Source organism: Monodon monoceros, unplaced genomic scaffold, assembly GCF_005190385.1.
Source record: "Monodon monoceros isolate NGI ecotype Baffin Bay Population unplaced genomic scaffold, NGI_Narwhal_1 Super_Scaffold_6, whole genome shotgun sequence".
NCBI lineage: Eukaryota > Metazoa > Chordata > Mammalia > Artiodactyla > Monodontidae > Monodon > Monodon monoceros.
This window is the reverse complement of record NW_021703783.1, coordinates 47,739,730-47,760,281: the sequence shown is the minus strand read 5'-3', so window position 1 is coordinate 47,760,281 and position 20,552 is coordinate 47,739,730. Positions and strand designations below refer to the sequence as shown.

At 47.2% G+C, this 20,552-nt stretch overlaps 1 protein-coding gene across 3 annotated transcripts in view; it reads left to right on the top strand.

Moving 5' to 3' along the window:
* PPM1H (protein phosphatase, Mg2+/Mn2+ dependent 1H) overlaps nt 1-20,552 on the top strand; it is a 264,476-nt gene that overhangs the window by 190,503 nt on the left and 53,421 nt on the right. For 2 of the 3 annotated variants that reach the window (XR_003791202.1, XM_029206227.1), the window contains exon 6: nt 4,894-5,012. The exons of the other annotated variant lie outside the window; for it this stretch is intronic. Coding sequence is in view for 1 of the 2 variants with exons in the window: in XM_029206227.1 (XP_029062060.1) it covers nt 4,894-5,012 (119 nt within the window). In the remaining variant the exon portion in view is untranslated. The remainder of the gene's footprint in view (nt 1-4,893; nt 5,013-20,552) is intronic. 3 annotated transcript variants of the gene reach the window in all.

Genomic DNA, 20,552 nt, shown 5'->3' with positions numbered 1-20,552 from the left:
TCCCATTCTGAGGGTTGTTTTTTTGTCTTGTTTATGGTTTCCTTTGCTGTGCAAAAGCTTTTAAGTTTCATTAGGTCCCATTTGTTTATTTTTGTTTTTTTTTCCATTTCCCTAGGAGGTGGGTCAAAAAGGATCTTGCTGTGATTTATGTCATAGAGTGTCCTGCCTATGTTTTCCTCTAAGAGTTTGATAGTGTCTGGCCTTACATTTAGGTCTTTAATCCATTTTGAGTTTATTTTTGTGTATGGTGATAGGGAGTGTTCTAATTTCATTCTTTTACATGTAGCTGTCCAGTTTTCCTAGCACCACTTATTGAAGAGGCTGTCTTTTCTCCATTGTATATTCTTGCCTCCCTTATCAAAGATAAGGTGAGCATATGTGCGTGGGTTTATCTCTGGGCTTCCTATCCTGTTCCATTGATCTATATTTCTGTTTTTGTGCCAGTACCAGACTGTCTTGATTACTGTAGCTTTGTAGTATAGTCTGAAGTCAGGGAGCCTGATTCCTCCAGCTCTGTTTTTCTTTCTCAAGATTGCTTTGGCTATTCGGGGTCTTTTGTGTTTCCATACAAATTGTGAAATTTTTTGTTCTATTTCTGTGAAAAATGCCAGTGGTAGTTTGATAGGGATTCCATTGAATCTGTAGGTTGCTTTGGGTACTATAGTCATTTTCACAATGTTGATTCTTCCAATCCAAGAACATGGTGTATCTCTCCCTCTGTTTGTATCATCTTTAATTTCTTTCATCAGTGTCTTGTAGTTTTCTGCATACAGGTCTTTTGTCTCCTTAGGTAGGTTTATTACTAGATATTTTATTCTTTTTGTTGCAGTGGTAAATGGGAGTGTTTTCTGAATTTCGCTTTCAGATTTTTCATCATTAGTGTATAGGAATGCAAAAGATTTCTGTGAATTAATTTTGTATCCTGCTACTTTACCACAGATGGTGACTTTAAAGCAGTGTAAAAATATGTCATGGCGGGATATGTCCTAGGTGCACATGGAATACACATACATTCTGTGGTGGGCCTGATTGTAATGGAAAATGTGTCATGTAAGATGTGAAATGTGCTGTGGCAACCAGCCAGAGGAAGAAAAATACCACAAAGAGAGAGAAATCCAAGGATGTGACATCCGTATCAATGGGGGATGAATATCACAATAATTCCTCAGAGCTAGGGCACGCTTTTTCCTCTTACCTTTTGACATACTTGAAGTTCGGATATTTTACAGTTGATTGTTGCTGTCAGCCAGGTGGCAGGCGTGACATGGCTGTCATCTCCTAAGCATGAGCAAACATCAAAAGAGCAGCACCAAAACTTCAGGACTGGCATCCAGCAGCTTGAAGGAAAACCCTGCAGACAGAAGTGAAGCACTTTTTGGATGCAACTAGTCGTGCAGAGGGGCTTGGGGAGGAGTGACCAGACTTGCTCAGCCACATTCCCAAACTGGGAGTCAGAAGCAAGCGGGCTCTGGAAGGTTGCAAAGCTGGCTTCTGTCTTGCAGTTCTTCTGTGGGTTGTTTAAGAAATGCTGCATGACCAATGCACCCCTGAAACACAGCCCGCTCTTGTGTGGAAAATCACGAATACAGGATGATTCAGAGTTGGAAAGCAATGAGTGCCATTGGATTCTAAATGTGAAAACGTTTTGGAACAATCTTAACCGATTCACTTCACTTATATATTCCTTCCTAAATATGCACAATAGTGATAGATAATAGAATTTTGTCTGCATCTAAAGGAGTTCTTTCAAAAATAATAAATTAAAAATTTGAAGTGGTAAAGAAAGCACTGTGCATCGTTTAATTGGCAGCTGTTTTTGCCCTTCCTTAGAGGTAACAAAATAATGGCGCATCTAATAAAGGGCATCTTAGAACTGATGAAATACGGTAGCCTGTTGTTACAAGGGGGGAAACAGGAGTTTTGTTGAGACCCTGAAAGGCTCTGCATGTGAAGGGGCAACGGATGTCACAGGTGACACACGGTTCAAGGCCCCTTTGAGGCTGCCCATCCCCAGAAGGAGGGGCGAGGTGGCCCCTGCAGACAGCAAGCTGCTGGGGAGTTCCCAGCTACCCCGCAGACTTCTCCAGGTACAACTGCCCAGGCAAATGTATTCCAGGAGAAAGGGCACGAGGGTACAAAATGTACTTAGGAATGGCCTTTGCATCCTAACCTATGTGTTATGTAATGTATATGTGTATTGTGTACCTATGTTTATACACATGCATACTCATTTATGTATACATGCATGTCCTGTATAGATCTGTGTATATGTATGACACGATTCACGTAAGCTCATACACTTGCACACTCACAGACACATTGTTTGATATGCTGTTTTTCACAAGTAGATCAGCTCTTTCTGTGTAATTACATATTCTGTATAACACCTTTGTATGTGATTGCACAGAATTCTTTTGTGTGGATTTATGCTGGTTTAATCACTCGTATTATTAAATGATTTCTTCTCGCTACTTGAGGAGCATCCTCGTGGCCAAGTTGTGTGCAGATCTGTAATTTTTTGTTAACTGGATCGTCATGGGTGCCTGTTTGTGGTTCATACTTGGCATGGATCACAGGCCTGTTGTTGCCCACTTACTGTGTTTTGTAAATGTGTGCAGGTTAAAGGGCCAACATAAGGGTTAAGATGGGGGTTATGGGTTTGATATTAAGCTTAAGCTCTAGAACCACCCATTCCTGGCTGATAGCCTTGGGCTAGGTGTCTTAACCTCTCTGGACCTTAGTTTCCTCCTTTGTAAATTGAGTCATAACATGTGCTTTGTAGGATTGTTGAGGTAATAACATAAGGCGTATCGAGTGCCTGACACATGGTAACCCCTAAATCAGTGTCACTCCAGCTTGGAGGGCAGGGGGGGTGTGTAGACAAAAACGCCATGTTAATTCAGTCCCAAAGTTCTGAGAGATGATCGAGGGTACATAAAAATGCTGCTGTTATTGACTGTTAATGCCTCTGGTCCTTAGTTTTCATGGGTGGACCAAAATAAAGGAGAGGAATAGAATGGTATCTACTCTGTAAGTACGTCTGGCTTTGTGGGCATGACTTGTGCAGTTGCCCAGGGCCCTGCACTTGGTTTAATGCTCTGCTGTCACCTTCTTGGAATTTTTAATTTTGAATAGAGGCTCAATATTTTCCTTGTGCACTGGGCCCCACAGATTATGTAGCCAGTCCCGCCCATAAGGTTGGTGTGGGTGTGCAATGAGAGCTCAAGAAATACTTACTGTAGTACTCAGGATGTAATAGGGCTCCATGATTACTAAAGGGCTAAATTATTTTCTTTTTACGAGCAGAGACAGTCATGATAAGTGCACTGTAGATGTCATTTCCTTTCATTGTTAGAACAGTATGAGATAAATCTTCAGTTAATCTCGATGCACAGGTAAAGAGACTGAGGCCCAAGCACTTAAATCACCACTAAAATCACACAGCTTATAAATTCAGAGCTTGGATTCAAACCCAAAGCCTGCCCCATTGACCTGCGCTATGAATATTAGTTCCCTCCCTCCCCCGCTCCCTCCCCAAGGAACTTCTCTGTAAAACCCAGTGTTTAAGTGTCCTTGATACCCATAGGCAGCCCAAGCCTCATCCCCAGCAGAGGTTTCAGGGCCCCTTGAAGATGATCCAGAATTCCCCTCCGACCTGGAACCTGCTGGTTACAGCAGACAGGACAGCCTCTCTTCTCATTCTCAGTCCTGTCCCATCCTGTCCCCAAAGCCTGCCCAGCATCACTGGCTCGGAGTTCTTTTAGCTGGTCCAATCTGACCAGCCTGGGGACAGTTCAGCTTGCTTCCTTTGACTCTTGATGCACTTAGCTTCTGATGGCTACCATCCAGCTGAGACCTCCAGACCACCATGAGAATCAGTGGGAGATCTGCCAGCATCAGGTCCTGGGGGAAAGAGGCTGTGGGAGATGCCTTTTTTCAGGAGACCGAGGATATGGCCATCTGTCCTATGGCAGGGAGCCCTGGCTATCCTATGGTGCCAGGCCGTGATTTGCTCCACCCACTCTTTTCCCTGCCAGAAAGAGAAGAGAGAGAGAGAAGATCCATTCCAGTACACTGCTAATAAGCAGGTATACGGCTTGGTGTGGGACGGCTCCGGGGCAGGTCTCCTTACAGTGTGTGGCCTCTGAGCAGGGAAGTCCATACCTGAGCATTTCATCTCTTGGATAACTGGATTTGAATTTTGAGTGTGACAATGCGACTGTTTGTTGTTTCAAAGCAATTCCCTAAGTGGCTGTTTGCTCAAGACTTTTGTAGTGTGAACAGAGATTTGGGGGAGGGGAAGAAGCCATCTGTTCTGGAACAGTCTTCCAATTACATGATCAAATTACTGCAGAGCAAAATGGAGGGAGTCCAACAGAAAGTTCCTGTCTGGTGCATCCAGTCCCAACCCGCTCCACACTCTCAGGCCATTGTGTTGACATGGAGACCCACATGCAGCTTTCAGAGGCCAGGCCCAATAACTAGGCGTACAAATAGGAGGCCAGCAGAGAAAGCCAAGGAGGAGAGAGTCAGGGGGAGCTTTCCTACCTCCTCACCGTGCCATTCAGCCCAAGTGAAACCATCTTGAATTTGAATTAAAAAGTGAACCTTTTCCTTGCTTGAGAGATACACGTCTTTGATTACCGTTAGTTTTATCATATCCAATGAAAAAGTCACATTCCTTTATAAATTAGATTCATGATTTTTATTTGTTGATATTCTATTTGTATTTAGAGTCTTCAATCTATTTATCTCCCTTAAAATTTGAGAACAGTGTTCTTGTTTCTGAAATGTGGGCTGTCTCAATTTGCAAAAACATCCTTGGGTCTTATTTTTTCCTCTAAATATGTGTGGGTTTTTTTTTTTTTCCTTTTCTTTTCTTTTTGCTATTAGGCATTCATGCAGCCTCACTTGCTGGGAAATGAGTTCACACATTTGGAGTTTCCAAGGAGAGTACAGAGAAAGGAACTTGGGAAGAAGATGCTCTACAGGGATTTTAATATGACAGGCTGGTAAGAACACGTCTCCCTCTGCCTTGGCACTGCTGCAGCGTATGTGAAGGAAGCGCCACCACCGTAAAAAGCCACTTCCGCACTTTGGATCAGGAGGTGCAGCCAGAGACCTGGGTTTGTGGGGAACGAAAAGGGGCTACGCCCACTTCTGCTGCTTTTGCTTGGGCGCCAGTTCTCCCATCTGGGCGTTGGTTTGCTTTTCTGCTCTCTGAGGCCCTCCTTGGGGACACTAGACCCACGAAGCTGATGTAATTCCTCACTTTATACAGAGCAAGCATTGGGGGGCTTTTAAAAACACATTAGACTTGGGTTTTTAGGTTAGGATTACTAAAGAGGTAGCGGGGCTCAGAGGAATGAACCAGAGCTCTGTTTGGCCAGACCAGTTTAGATTTGAATCATAACTCTGACCTTTCTGAATAGGCAAAGTTGGATAAACTACTTAACCCCTATGAGTGCCATTTCCCATGAATAAAGTGAAAAGAATACTCTTTGAAGGGTGATTGTAAGCACCAGAGGTAATGAGCTGTCTTCATGATTTCATCACATTCATATCGAAATAAGAACTCGTGGCAAGGGGCATCTTATTCCCCAAACACACCGATATAAGGCACCAAAACTGTTTATGTGTGTCAGTAGCTAACACTGACTAAGACCTCATCGGTTTCTTCCAACTGAAAAATAGATATGATGATAAAGTACTTAAATCTCATAGGGTTGGTGTAAGGATGAAATGAGAGAGCAGTGCCCGGCACAAAGAAGTGTAGGTGAAGATTTGCTCTAGGCCCTGCGATCCTGACCAGGGAGCCTCCTGCCACGCTGGAGGTCAGCAGAAGGAAACAGTGGCCTCTTTCCTCACCACGTCCCCAACACAGGTGACAAAGTCAATTCCACTATCTCTTCTTCTTTGACCGGAATAGCTATAACAGATGGTCACAGCCCAAATTCCCATGGTGATGACTTCTAGGCTGGGAATCTACTCCTAGGGTACGTACTGTCTTAAAGAGACAATCGAGCCACTCGGGAGGATCAGAGGCTGATCTAAGGCACGTCCGGTTGTCCTTTGCCATCTAAAGAGAAGGTCCTCACCAGTATCCTCTCTTCTTCTAGAAAAGGGTCAGCAAGTTACGGCCTGAGAGCCAAATTCCACCCCCCACCCCTTTCGTAAATAAGTTTTAAAAGTACAGCCACGCTCATTTGTTTATGTTTGATCTGTCACTACCTTCACACAACAGCAGGGCAGTTGAGTGGTTGTAGCAGAGCCTAAAATATTTACCCCTGCTCTAAAACGTGATCGGATTTATCGGAAAGGGCTCACCATATTTGCAGCTCTGAGTTCTGCAGTTTTGTTGCCCCAGACTGGGTTTTCTCGCAAATTCATTTTTATTCAGTCAGCAAAGTCAGCACTCCTTACAGAAAAGTTTAAGGTGAGGGATTGTGTAATTCAGAAAACCGTGGCAGAGTTTGGTCTGGTTTTTGTAGAATTTGGAAAGATGGAAGGAAAGGCATCCCAGGGTAGGAACCCATGTGGCTGTAAACACACAAACCAAAAGAGCAGATCTAAGAGACAGCGCGGGAAATGGCCAAAATTGGGAGGGTGGGGGGGAGCGGCTGTGGGAAATTAGGCTCAGTTGGTACTGAGGGAATGTATCAGAATATGGGAAGCCAGGCAGAGACATTAGGATTTACTGTGGGAGGCTGCAAGTCACTCTTGTGTGTTTCGGCGGAGAATGAAATGATGAGAGCGATGTTGTAGGAAGCTTGCTCTAAGAGGAGTTTGAAGGAGACTGACCAGGAGAGAAAGCAGATTCAGGTACCCAGAGAAAAACTGTCATAGCAATATGTATGTGAGATCCCTAGAGCCAAATAGAGGGCTGGAAGCAGAAAACAGAGAAGGCACGGAAATGAACAAGAAACCAGATGACTTAGACCGAGGGATAAATGTAAGAGGTAAGTCATCAATTACTCGAATTATACTTAGTCTGTAAGCCCCCTGTGGGGCAGCCCAGTGCCTCGTCCTGTGCCCGACATGTAGTCGACAGGCCGTGTTTGTTTATTGGATGAAAGGAAGAAGAGCGCGATCCACAGAAGTTGATGGGGGGCAGGCCGACGTGTAGGTGGTCAGTGGGAAGGGTAGGAATGAAGAGAGCCTGCACACGAGCCATGTTGTGCTCGAGGCAAGGCCGTTTGTATGTTTTTTCTATGCCAAAAAGGCAAATGAGATCTCAGCAGTCAAAACCAACTTGGTAAACAAATGGCTAAAGATTACCCCTTTTTACAGTTTTTTAAAATGCAGATAGGTTCAGGGATTAGATTACATCCAACGTAATACACACACAGTTACTCTCTCTTTTGCTCTCTATCTCAGGTACGTGCACACAAACGCACATTAGCGAGGTCTTCAGCGAGTAAATAGCCCATAAATGGGCTCTCTTTAATTGTACGGAACTCCACAGAAGGTACCGAATTAACCGAGAAGCCAAGATTGAGAATGGCTTCAGTCAGACATGATTTGCTCATTTGTTGCAGCAAAGTTCCCTGCATGGCTGTTGGCTCACAGCTTCGGCTGCGAGCAGAGATTGATGTACGTCTTTGTGTATTTCCTATCTGTTGTTACTTATTTGAAAATGATGCTTAAGGAAAAGGAGAGCTGTTTACATCTTTGTTGGAAGAAGTTGGGAAGTTTAAAGCCAATTTAGACCACTGCCTATGTAAACTCCACCCCCACACCCCCCCCAACTTTAATGAGTTCTTTTAAAAAATGTGTTTTTTTTGTTTGTTTCTTTGTTTTTTTTGCAGTACGCGGGCCTCTCACTGCTGTGGCCTCTCCCGCCGCGGAGCACAGGCTCCGGACGCACAGGCTCAGCGGCCATGGCTCACGGGCCCAGCCGCTCCACGGCATGTGGGATCCTCCCGGACCGGGGCACGAACCCGTGTCCCCTGCATTGGCAGGTGGACTCTCAACCACTGTGCCACCAGGGAAGCCCTAAAAAATGTTTTTAACCTCTAACAGAAAACCTCAAATCTAGCAGTTATTTTTTAGGACTGAAGAAACATGGGCTTCCAATTTCCTACCTGTCTGATTTGTGTATAGAGAGAGAAGGGCAGGCAAATGGATCAGCAGGGTCCCTTTTCCCACAAAAGCCTCCAATTACTACCAAGCTGTTGGGATTGGTTGAAGGTGGACTGGTGAGTATTGGCAGTGTGTCACGCTCAAGGAGACAGTAAGTCCTTACCTCGTCCCTCCTTTACGTTTCTTGCCTTCCGAATTAGCCTTGGCCTGTGAGCTTGTGTCTCTGAAACCTTTTTAACAAATAGGGGTTCACCTATTGCCAACTGTTGAACCCTTGTAGCAAAGACCTAGTTGTGGAAATTTTTATCTGCCTGCTTGTCCCCCACTAATCGTGGGGCTAGCTGACAGTGAGTGGGAGAGCTAAGGGCCAGGCACTGTGATGAGACCTTTACATGACTCTTCATGTTGAACAATCCTAGGAACTAGGTACATTTTACAGATGAGGAGACTGAGGCACAGGGGCCGAGTTGCTCAAGGTCACACAACTAGTGAGAGGAGAAGCCAGTCTGTGACCCCAGACAGCCTCACTTCAGGCTGAACTGCCAAATGCCCAGTGATTCCTCCTCCCTTGTTCCATTTTGCAGTTGAGCAAATTGAGGCTCAGAGGGGATGAAGTGGTTTAGTCAGGTTCCACTAGTGCGAAAATGTCAGAATAACCCGGGTTTCTGACTTTTAGCCTGGGGCTCTTTCTGATACAATGCATCAACTTTTTTTTTTTTCCGGGTAAGATCAGACATAATCATTCAGTTCTGAGCTGCGATGGAAGTTTAAGCAGGGGACCTCCATCTACCAGGATCAGTGTCTCCTTGACAGTCCTTTAGAGGACAAGAGGATGGAATGAGGCATTTCAGGAGCTGCTGAGGTAGTAACTTTTCTACTTCCCAGTCTGACCTGATGGACCATTGGCCAAATTAAACGGTGATGCTTCCCACTCGTCACTAAAGTCTGTGCGTGGACTGGGGCCACGTGGTGATGATGGGGAAGATCCCCAAAGAACCGAATCTCCTTTACTTAGGAAAATCGATCGCTCTCATTAGAGCAGCACCCTGCCAGCTTTCTGCGGTGTGTCTGCAGCCGGGAGGCAGTGAGGGGGAGGGCGTCGGCTCTGGGAAGCCTCTCATAATTAAGGATGAGTCTGTTGCCTCCTGACGGGGATCCTTTCTCTCCCCCACCCTCACGCTTTCTCGGAGACGGTGGAGCAGCTTGGCAGGCCCAGGTTGCACAGAGGACAAAAGGTTATCGCCACCAGGACCTTCCTAATGAAATCCTCTCTCACCTGGCTCCTAACCCTAACCCTTTCCCAGCCTGCTCAGGTAGTTTACACAGTGGCTTGATTTACAAAGGCATTTTCTAACAGCGCCCCCAGTGCTGAGTCGGTCCCTGACGCATCCCAGCTCTCGCTTTCTGTGCCTGGTGTCATTGGTCCTGGGGCCAGAACTCTGGCCTTGGACTCGGCGCAAGCCGCTGCCCTTCCTCCCTGGCCCTTTGTGTGGAGCTGCTGTTGCAGGATGCACACTAGCTGCCGTTACGAGCAGAACGTCCAGACCCACGGCCCTCTGAGCCGTCTCAGGCCATAATTTGCTGGCAGGCGTCTGTGTTACCGGGCTGAAACAACAGTTTCTCACAGCTGGCTTTGTGGCACCAAGTCCCTGCTCCTGTGACCGCTGGTGATTTCACTTTCTGGTGAAGGATCTGTGTTCTTCGTGCTCTGTGTCCAGCCGCGTGGGGTGATGAGCAAGCTGGGGCCCCGGCAGTACAAGGGAGGGCGCTGTAGCTTCACCCCTGGCGTCAGGCCAGATTCTCCAGCAGCTGTTCCTGGGCTGATGGGATTTGTTGAGAGCGAGGGCCAAAGACGACGAGAAGTCCATCGTGTGAATGCAGGATTGCTTCCAGATGGTTCTGGTTAAGAGGAAAGTACACCAGAATTCTTTCTTTAAGCAGAGCCTTTTTTAACATTTACAATGGTCTTGTTTCAGGGGCAGGCTGGACCAGTAACTTGAGATTGCATGGCTTACTTAGGAAGGAGAGTACTGCCTTGGGAGATAAGCTCCCTGGATACTGCTCCTGGCTCTGCCAAGGTTCTGGGGCCTTGGGCCAATCCTAGACCTAGGTCTCTCGTTTGATAAAATACTTTCTTTGCCCTTCACTGCCAACCTCCATGTCTGGTGGTGGGAGGGCTTTGCTCTGCTTTTCAGAGCTTCTGGGAAAGACAGATTCTATTAGGAAAATTCCAGTGATGGTAACCTTTCATTTTTATCTCTTGCAGCCCTTAACTCTTTATGATTCTAGCTTGATGCCACATCAGGGTAATTGTTCCCTCTTGTCTTTCCCCTGAAACTACGAGCAAATCAGAGGCTTTTCCCCTGGGAACAGAGTGGGGTCCACCACCATTTTCTCCTCTTAGCGTTCACTACTTTTATGAAGGCAAAGGAAAGCTTTTCTATTCTGTGTCCACTCCAGCCGAGTGGCCACTAGCCACTTGTGGCCATTTAAATGTAAATTAGTTAAAATTAAGTAAAAGTAAAAATTAATTTCCCAGGTCACACCAGCCACATCTCAGTTGCTCAGGAGCCGCATGTGGCTCGTGACTACTGAAGTGGACATTGCAGATATGGATTTCCATCATCACAAAAAGTCCTAGCAGATGGCAATGCAGTCTAGATAATGTAAGGATGCGGGTCTAACCGGGGTGAGGGACGGTGCCAGGAGCTGTCTGTAACTGAACAACCCAACAGCAAAGAGTTTAAAAAAAAAAAAGCTGAGCCTGGATGGGGAGAACGGAACGGTGTGGCCACGTGTTGTGGTTTCTGGCCCCGCTACAGAGTCCAAAAGTGGGGGATGGGCTTTCCTCTCCTTTTGAGATCTTCAGGGTTATAAGTCATTGTGTTTAGGGATGACGGTCTGCAGTGATCACTCACTGGCGAGCCTGCTGGCCAGCCTGAAGGAAGACCCGTTCCATCTGCCCTGGTCAGTAGCACACCTCCCTCCTCCAGCCGCTCCCCGCCACCTCCTGGACTGTGCCAGCTTTCGGCGCTTTTATTCATCTTGCTTTTCCTTTCACTTCTTGAAGAGTATTTCAGACCCTGAGGATCGGAGTAAAAAGCAACTTCCCTTGCAACCCTTTCCTTTCTGTTCGGGGTGACCTTTATTCTCAGTCTGCAGCCTGGAGCCCAGCTCAGGGTTGAGCACTGCAGTCCCACAGCATTGGGCTTCTTACCAACCACCCAAACATCTTCTGGAGAGAAACTCACTGGAAGCAGCCTTCCAGCATGAGTCTGGAGCTGCTGGGTCGAGTTTCACAAATAACGTAGATACGCCTTCTGTCTTATTTTTTATTGCTCTTTTCAATGCCCTCTGACAGTGCGTTCAGGCAGGCTGACAGGGAAGGGGATAAGCAGTTTGAGAAATGCCACAGAATGCTCCAGAGCTATACCCGCATTTAATATAAATTGATTTATTGAATCAAGCACAGAAGCCCTGTTACAGAAACCCCAGGCTTTATCCTCTGGAGGACCACCTAATAAAGCAGCCCCAACGGGCACTCCTCATTAGCTTTTCCACTGAACCCCAGGCAGATTTTAAAGGGACAGTGTCCCTCCTTTGGGCTGACTTTATATGTTGGCCATGCCTGTGGGTCTAATCAGGCTTACTAGGAAAGCCTGCATTGTCTAGCAGCTTGACTTTTGAGTTTTAAGGAGTAATTGGAAAATTCAAACCTCTTCCTCTTCTTGATTTTAATCACCTTTAACCCAGTCTTTGGAAATTTACCTGCAGATGGCCCTGATGCCCATCGTTGAGGCACGGAAGGAATTTTCCGGTCCCTCCTTGGTGTAAATCCTGACGTTACTCTTGGGCCGCAGACCTCACCGAGGAGGCTTTTTATACTCACCGGAGAAATAGCACATTTTAATTTTATAATTACTTCACGAGAAAGCAGGCCATTCCCGAGTTAAACCTGGGATTAATTTCCTCCTAGCAACTTGTATTTTCAAATTTAATGATTATGGGCCACCTTGGCTGCAGCCTGATTACTGAAAGCAATCTGGAAATCTGACTTTGTGGAGAGAAGAGGGGCTTGGATGGCATTTCAGAGAATTTTAACCCCAAACCTCAGTAGATTGTAGTAGATGGGGATTGGTCAGAACAGGAATTACGTGCCTGAGAAGTCCCCGTGTTCCCAGCTCCGCTGGGGCCCGGGCTGAAGGCAGAGCCGGTCAGCCTCACGTCAGGAGGGTCCGCTCCCGGGCTCCCAGAGCAGCGATGATGAATGGTTATTTGCGAGGTGCATGTTCTGCATCTTTTCAAGATTTGCGGCTCTGGCTGTAGGAACAGCAGGGAGGAAAGCCGGCCCTGCTGCGTGTAGCACATCTCCCGACAGTGATAAATGACTCCTTGCTCCCCGCCCTCCTCCCTGCCGCCCTGCCCATGAGGCCAGGAGACGCTGAGAGATCTTTGCAAATGGTTGGAAACCAAGACAGGCGTTGTCAGGCCGCAGAGAGGAAAAAGAAAAGAGCTGCCCAACCAGCTCGCTCCCTGCTGGTCGTCCACTCACCCTTTACACGCTCCTACGACTCTCTCTGCTTTAATGATAAGTGTAAATGTGTTGTTCCTAAAGTGGCCAAACTACTTCCAAGCTTTTCCTTCCTCCTCAGACCCTGTGAACAGTCACACACTTATCTGTGCCCCTTCATATACCTCCGAGAAGCGGGGTCTCTGCCGCTTCTCCGCAGTGATCATTGTTTAGGGTTGTCCAGTACATGGGTGGGAGCAACTTAGCTCTCCCAGTCATCTGGGGAGGTTTTAGGGTGTCAAGTGCTTGCCCAAATCCCTGTTAAAATAGCCAGTGTCCTTTTAGCCAAGGAACCCCAGGACCCACTTGTTTTTATATTTGACATGCCTTTACTGTACATCTGAGGCATATTAGACATTGCCTCGTAGTTAAGAACAAGGGATATGGAGCCAGACTGCCTGGCGGGGACAGTCCCTAGGTGTGGCTGGGACACATCGCGTTGCCGCTCTCTGCCTCAGTTTCCCCATATGTAAATGGGGCTTATGGCCGAGCATATCAATCAGATGGCATGAGTTAGTCTGGTTGATCGCATTGACCGGAGCCTGGCATGGAGCAAGTGCTGTGTGTGTCTGATAATATAATCATTAGACATTATGGAGGTTGGAAGGGCCAGCAAGATCTGACCCTTGCCTCGGGAGGTTTACGGCCTAATAGTATGTGTTGAGATGCTTGTTTCTCAATTGTAATGAGAGGCTAAAAACCTAAAAGAAAAAGGAAGGCAGTTTAGAGAAGCAAGAGACTGAAGATCAGGGAGTGCTGGCCACTTCCGCTGGGCAGGTCTGTCCGACAGCTGCTGTGCCAACTTCTTATCTATAAGAGACCCCCCCCCCCCGCCTCAGTACAGTCAGAAACCCCTCTGTCACTGCGGGCTGCTGGGTAGGGTGTTTTTTGTGTTATTTGCTTGTGAGGGGTTTTTGTTTGGGGTTTTTTTAAATCCATCCACAGACTTTCCATCTGCCTCTGTGCTGGACCTCATGAGGCACCGCTGCATCCCTCCTGAGCCACAGCCCAGGAGCCGGCTTTCCAAGACCCGCAGTGGCCAAAGCGTGTCCCCACGTAGGAAGGATCTTGTCAGATAAGGCTTTGCTCACGTCATAGAGGTGGTCAGCTGGCCCAGGAACTGGCTGGCTTTCTGGAAATTGATCAAATGATATATTTTCCATATAAATCTATTCTTAAAATCTCAGGAGTGAGGGAGGTAGATCTGTTGAAATTTGTGCATGAATAACTAAAGCAAGACAGGATGTAGGGCTTACCAAAAGCGGGTTTGAAGAAAAAAGGCCCTGTGGCTGTGGAAGAGGGAGTAGTGGTTTTGAGGAGGGGAGGTAGGGACTGGGGAAGACTCAGTGGAGAAGGTCGTGTTTGAACCAAACGTCTGAAATAGGAGAGGAGTTTCAAGAGGGTTGAGGGCAGGAGGGAAGGACATTCTGAGCAGAGTATATAGCACAAGAGGAAGCCCAGGGGCATGAAAATAAGTTGTGTGTTCTGGGAATGTGGAAGCTGAAGGTAATATTCAAAATATTTTGATGGTCAACATGGAGGAATAGGCTACATTCGGGTCCTAGAAGCCCCCCTGCTGTGCCAGCCATTAATTCTTTCTCCCTCCCTTCATTGCTGCATGAGGGCCCTCTCCAGCTGCAGCGAGCGGGGGCCACTCTCCATTGCGGGGCGCAGGCTTCTCATTGCGGCGGCTTCTCTTGTTGCGGAGCACGGGCTCTAGGTGCACGGGCTTCAGGAGTTGCAGCACACGGGCTCAGTAGTTGTGGCGCCCGGGCCTATCTGCTCCGCGGCATGTGGGATCCTCCCGGATCAGGTCTCGAACCCGCGTCCCCTGCATTGGCAGGCAGATTCCCAGCCACTGAGCCACCAGGGAAGTCCGCATTAATTCTTTATTTACTACATCATGGGGATTTTAGGGGAGAATCCAGAGCAGCAGATGGGGGCAGTTGGGGACTTGGGACAGTCATTATTTGCTAGCGAGTACAGGAGTTTGTCAGTGTTTTCGACCTCCGTACTCACTTACTGGTACCTATCAGCTAGATAATATTCCTGATGGTAGCCTAACATAAGTGAGGGAAACTTTGAATGTCATGGTGAGGATGGCAATAACTAACATAATTTTATTTTCCCACCCTTGAGAGCTCTACACCTCTATAAAGTATGAAAATGACACACAGCAGGACAGAAATATAGGGCTGACAGTATATTTAGAAGGACATATGGTCCAATTCTCAGCCTATTTATAAGATCCTGTTTTTAAGGAAATTCCAGAGAAGTGAGTGCTAGAACAGTCCAACAAATTTCCAGGTACTGTACAAGCCTGCCAAGGAAACATTTTCCTGTGTCCAACCTAGGCTCCTCAAGTTATAACATTTCACTCTCACCAGAGATAGATAAAGTTTTTCTTTTCCCTGCCACCCCTTCTCTGCCCACCAGGTTTCAGAGTAGGAAATCAATGTTGCTGGTTTCAAGCTGACGATCCCATAAAGGTGCTAACTCACCATGGCTTGAGGGCCTCTTCATCAGAGTCAGCTGGGGTGCGGGTTTAAACCCCTGGGTTCTGGGCTTACCCCAGGAATCCACATAGGAGAGTTGGAGAACCACCACTCCACACCCTGAAAGATCTCATTCTACCTTCATGTTCCTCTGACCTTCAGACAAGTCAATCTAAGACTTATTCAGAGCAAGGCAAGGTCTTATGTCTGTCCCTCGCTGAAGAGCTAAGCACGCGTCTTTCTGTAAGAACTAGAAATGCTGGTAACACCTCCCCTTTCTATCCTTCACCTTGTTACTCTGGCAAAGGCAATGAGACTCTGCCAGCTCTAGGTTCAGATTCCACCAGGATTCAATCAGCTGTGTCAAATCAAGTGCTGCGTATCGTATCGTGCTCAGTGGCCTAAAGGACAGAGTACTGGGCTTTATCTATCTCTGTGGGGTGATTAGTTTAACTGTTACTTACTCATTCAGTGAACTGGGTGTTGTGCTGGGTTTTGGAGAAACAAAGAGGATAAAAATAGTCCCTGACCTCATGGTGCTTACAGTCAAGTGTAGGACAAACCCATACCCAAACCAGCAGAGGAATGTTGACCCACAAGGAAGCTTTTTCACCTGGAGTGATTATTCAATAGACTTTTTTTTTTTTTTTGCGGTACGCGGGCCTCTCCCGTTGCGGAGCACAGGCTCCGGACGCGCAGCCTCAGCGGCCATGGCTCACGGGCCCAGACGCTCCACGGCATGTGGGATCTTCCCAGACCTGGGCACGAACCCGTGTCCCCTGCATCGGCAGGCGGACTCTCAACCACTGCGCCACCAGGGAAGTCCTCACCTGGGATGATTATTAAAAACATTCCAGAATCCCTGAGGTCCTGGGCTCTGGGGTTTTTTTTCAGCCTCCCTCCCAGGTGATTCTTGTATATCCTTAAACATTGACCTTGGGCAGCCCCAGTTATTCTTACCATGGCTAGGATGAGCAACAGCTCGCAGAAATGATTGATTAGCAGGCACTGGGCACACTGGGCTCCTTAGCAGGTTTGTGACTCCAGCCTCCTGCTTATCCTCCTGCTGGTGCTTGGGAACCTCTTTGTCTACCTGCGTGGACCAAAGACTGTGTTCAGGAGGGGGCTGTGAATGGGACCTGAAGGGGGGGATAAGGAGTGATGAAGCCCTTAGGTGCGAACAGTTGGTCAGAGTTGAATTGAGCCTTTCTTTTACTTTATTGGCACTTGTGCCCGTAACCTGGATAGATGGTTCAGGCCTCAGGCACGGTATAGATACGTGGGCTAGGTCAGCAGACCATGCTTCCGGGGTATCTAACTTGCTGGTTTCTCATTTCTGTTCATCCTGAGTAAATGGTACTCCCTCCCCAAATTTGCCTAGTCCTTCTGGGTGGCCTTGGATCCCTTCGTGAAAAACTGGGCATCTAAGTGTGAAGATTTAAGGTCTCTCAATCTATAATCAACGGAACGACTTGAGAGCCAGACCTCAGGTTAAACCTAATTCTGCAGTGACCTTGAACATCCACCGTATTGTCAAGGGAAGAAGCAGTCCGAGAAGGTGGTATGTTTAAACTTGCATGCGACTTACTTCTGTAAAAACCTGGAGAGGGGTAGACCCTAAAAATTTTTATGATATACTCTGAGGATGAGATAGTAATTAAGCATTCTTGTTGCATATCATGCCATTTTATGGTATCTACACAGATCCACAGCTCTTCAAGGATGGGCAGAGGACCGTGGTTAAGAGCACAATGCACTTTGCTGCAGACCTGGAAATGAGCTTAACCTCTGTTGTTTCCTAGCAGTGTGACCTCCATTTTCTTTACTTGTGTAATGGGGTTCATGTTAATACCTGTCTTAAAAGGTTGTTCTAAAAATCATCTAAGTTTAAAAAGTATAAGCGCTTAGAACAGTGCCTAGAGCGAAGCAAGTGCACAATAAACGTTGGGTATATTAGAATTCCGTGTTAGGGGTGAGGTGATGGCGGAAGCTTTCACAGTTGCTGCCTTTGCAGTCCATCATCTAAAGCAGTAGGGCCACCCTGATGCAGGAACTGAGAGCGCTATGTTCCCCCCACTGGTAATGTTGGCAGCCCTCACCCCAGGCCCGTGCTTCTTACCCTGGGGCTCGAGTAATGTGGGTGTTAGCTGAGGATTCCGGAAGAGTATAGTCATCCACAGGATAAGCATTTAATTCAACTGAAGATTTGGGGGTGGGGGAGGATATTTTTGAGCTTTGAAATAAATGTTGTGTGTGTATGCTTATGCAAAATTCTCATCGCTTTTTAAGAAAGAACAGAAGACTTGAAAAAGCATTGGTGTTTACTCTGAGATACTTGAGCTCGGCCTGTTCAAGGGCACTTGAATGGAAATGTTGAAAGGATGTAGCATACGTTAGCGTCCCAGTGTGTAAGTGCTTCTTCCAGGGGATAACAGGACTTGGTGCTCTGGGCTACAAATATCTACATGACCAGAGAGAGAAGCTTTGTGAGGCAGGGCTGCAAGACCAGCATGGAGGAACTGGCCTCTGCAGTAAAACCCTCTTTGTAGCAAACAGTTTGCTAATTTCTCCCCACCATTCATGGATATGGGGTCAATTTTGGTTATTTCCTGATTTGTATATATTGACTTGGTCTCATACGACATAAAGGCCGATGTCAATGAAATTCATGTTTGTTTCAGAATGAATGGTCCCTGAGGAGGCAGAAATCATTCCATATTTGTGTGCTCATAAAACAAGGATCTCTGATTCATACCTGTGGGAGATCTAAATGTTGATTAGAATATGAAGCTCTCCTAGCCAAGTGCTAATGCACTTGGATGGATGCTGAATCAGAACTCAGTTCCAAATCTGAAATTTCCCTAAAAGTCATCCAGAATGTTTTGTCCTGAAATATTATTTGTTCTGTTTTGCATGTGTACCTGATTGATTCTATTTTCAGTAGACTGATTCAAAGCATTTTTTTCCATGTGAACCCTTTTCCACTGCTCACCTTGGGCCCATGAGTCAAGAAATGACCCTTACTTTATTTAACTCCATATACCCAGCACCTGTGTGAGTGCCTGGCAGCTAGTAGGTGCTCAGTAAATATTCACGAATCAATCCGGTAGAACCTGTTGCTCTCATCTCCGGTCAAAGCCTGATCTCCTCATGTGGAGCTACCAGGAGCAGCTATCCAAATTCCTTTCTACACATTTCCAACTGTGAGTGGGGACCCATTTGGCGGTTGTGAAATCAGTTTGGTGTCTGGAGATGTGCATTTTAAATTAAGTTGCACAGGGAGAAAAGAAAATATCAAAGTGGATACCACGTGGTAAACATAAATATTGTTTTTTGAGGTGTGTGTTGGTGTACACTGGGTTAACAAGATCGATACGTGTCTTTGAAAGCCATAGAGTGTGAAACCTCTGCTCTAAGCCAGTGGATGCTCCCGGGGAACATGGACCAGTGACGTGAACGCAAGCCCTGTTGTGTCTTGCCGCCACCAGAGGCCTGGCGGTAGGAAGAGGAGTGTTTAGGCCACAAGAGAGGCATGGTTACCACTGGCAGAATGCCAGGTGGGCTCTGGTCCAGGCATACTGACGGGAGGAAGGGGAGAGGTAGGCATTTTCCCAGGGCTTGCGGGTCGGCCCTACTAATGGGTACTGGCGGGGGGGGGGCGGTGTTTCCTCAAGGGCAACTGCAATGTCAGGAACAGAGCTTGCCCCCCATTATGAAAAGTTTTCCTGCAGAGTGGGCCAGAGGGTTTCCCCTTTCATTGGTTTCTCTCATCACAGCCAGCCATACACAAGCTGGGCTGCACGGCACCTGCCAGCTCTCTTCAATTACATCACCAAATATTAATCACACTCTTAAATTCAAGCGTGCTGTTTGTGCCTGAATCCAGACTGTTGCACTAGATTAGCACCAGCGCATCAACTTGTATATAGCTTAGGGCCTGCAGGCTTCAACTAATTTAAACGACAGTCCAAGGACCGAAAGGAGAAAATAAAGTGGCATTTGTTGGTGGATGCTTGGCCTCACAGGGGGACTTTCCCAGGAATCAAGTAATTAAGATACCCATTGACAACAACTCCTGGCACATAAATCCAGGGACCTAGTGCATCAAAATATGACCCCGTTCCTCAAAACTCAGATCTACAAATAAGGAAAGCCTGCTTGTATATACAGTGGTGAGCCTGTGTCAGAGAGGATGCTGCCCAGAAGCATTAGAGAGGATATTCCTAACCCCCGGCCTACCTGCTGGGTAGGGGATGTTTCTTAGCCTTTTGCTACTCACCCCGGGGCCCTGAGCACGGCCTCTCAGCCTTACTCCCCGGCTCTGACTTAATGACCTCATTAAGTTTGGTTCACATTCACCCTCCCTGACAGTTGGGGGACATTTTCCCAGCATATTAAGATTTCATCCAAAGACAAATTTAAGAAATTTGGGGGGAATTTCTTAACTGTGAATCTTTGAAACCAGGAAACAGGGCCTCTTAAAAGAAGGCATTAAAAAAATAAGAGACCCGACAAAGTACCAAAATCTTGTGTTGCCTTAAAGAAAACGCAAGCATGGATATTCATACAGGGAGGAGGGGGCGTGGGCCGCCCACTGCAGGGCCATCTCCAGGAGCAGGAAGCAGCCTCCACTTTCTGAGCTCTGTGGTTAGGCTTTGGGCTCGACTCCTTTGCAAATACAGAGGGCTGGCAGGAAAAAGGAAGAATGAGGTGATTGCCAATCCCACATTGCTTTTTCCAGGAAGGTCTGGGGGAGGATGGGTGTGGAGAGAGCTGAGTTGGTGGGAGAGCCGCTGTGGATTCCGTGAATTGCTAAATTGAGGTCATGCCAAGCTCTTAAAAGCCACGGGTAGCATTTGGGCTCTCAGCACGTGTCTGTTCCTGACCATCCAGGCCTCGGTGATGTTTCATCCCAGGCCTCCTGAGATTCAAGCTTCTGTTGAGATTTGGTTGTTGGAAGCCAGAGATGGGGACCGGAGCCTGAGACGCTCTGTCTACCATCCTCCATCCAAACCTGCTCAGCCCCTCTGAGATGTGCCTCTGTCTGCCTAGGACTTAGTTTCTGTCTGGGCAAGTGAGACTTCCTGGGGCTTAACCTCCCTCCTAGAAGGGCGCTGAGCTTCTAGCTGAGGGGGGATGATTCTCCACTTGTGACTATTTCAGACCAATCCAAAAGCACCCCCTTTAGATTATTAGCTCGGAGATACCCTTCTGAGTCTCTGAGTCTTCACTTTCCAGTGGAACCATAGACCTTTCCGGATGAAAGTTGCACAGGTGCTCTCCTTCATACTTTGGTATCACTAGCAGCAGTAGAAAAAGTATGAATTGGGGTGTCTCGGGGCCTCAGCAGGAAGCAGTTTTCCTGGGGGAATGTGCTGTCCTCCTGCCTGTGGGGACCGGTCATC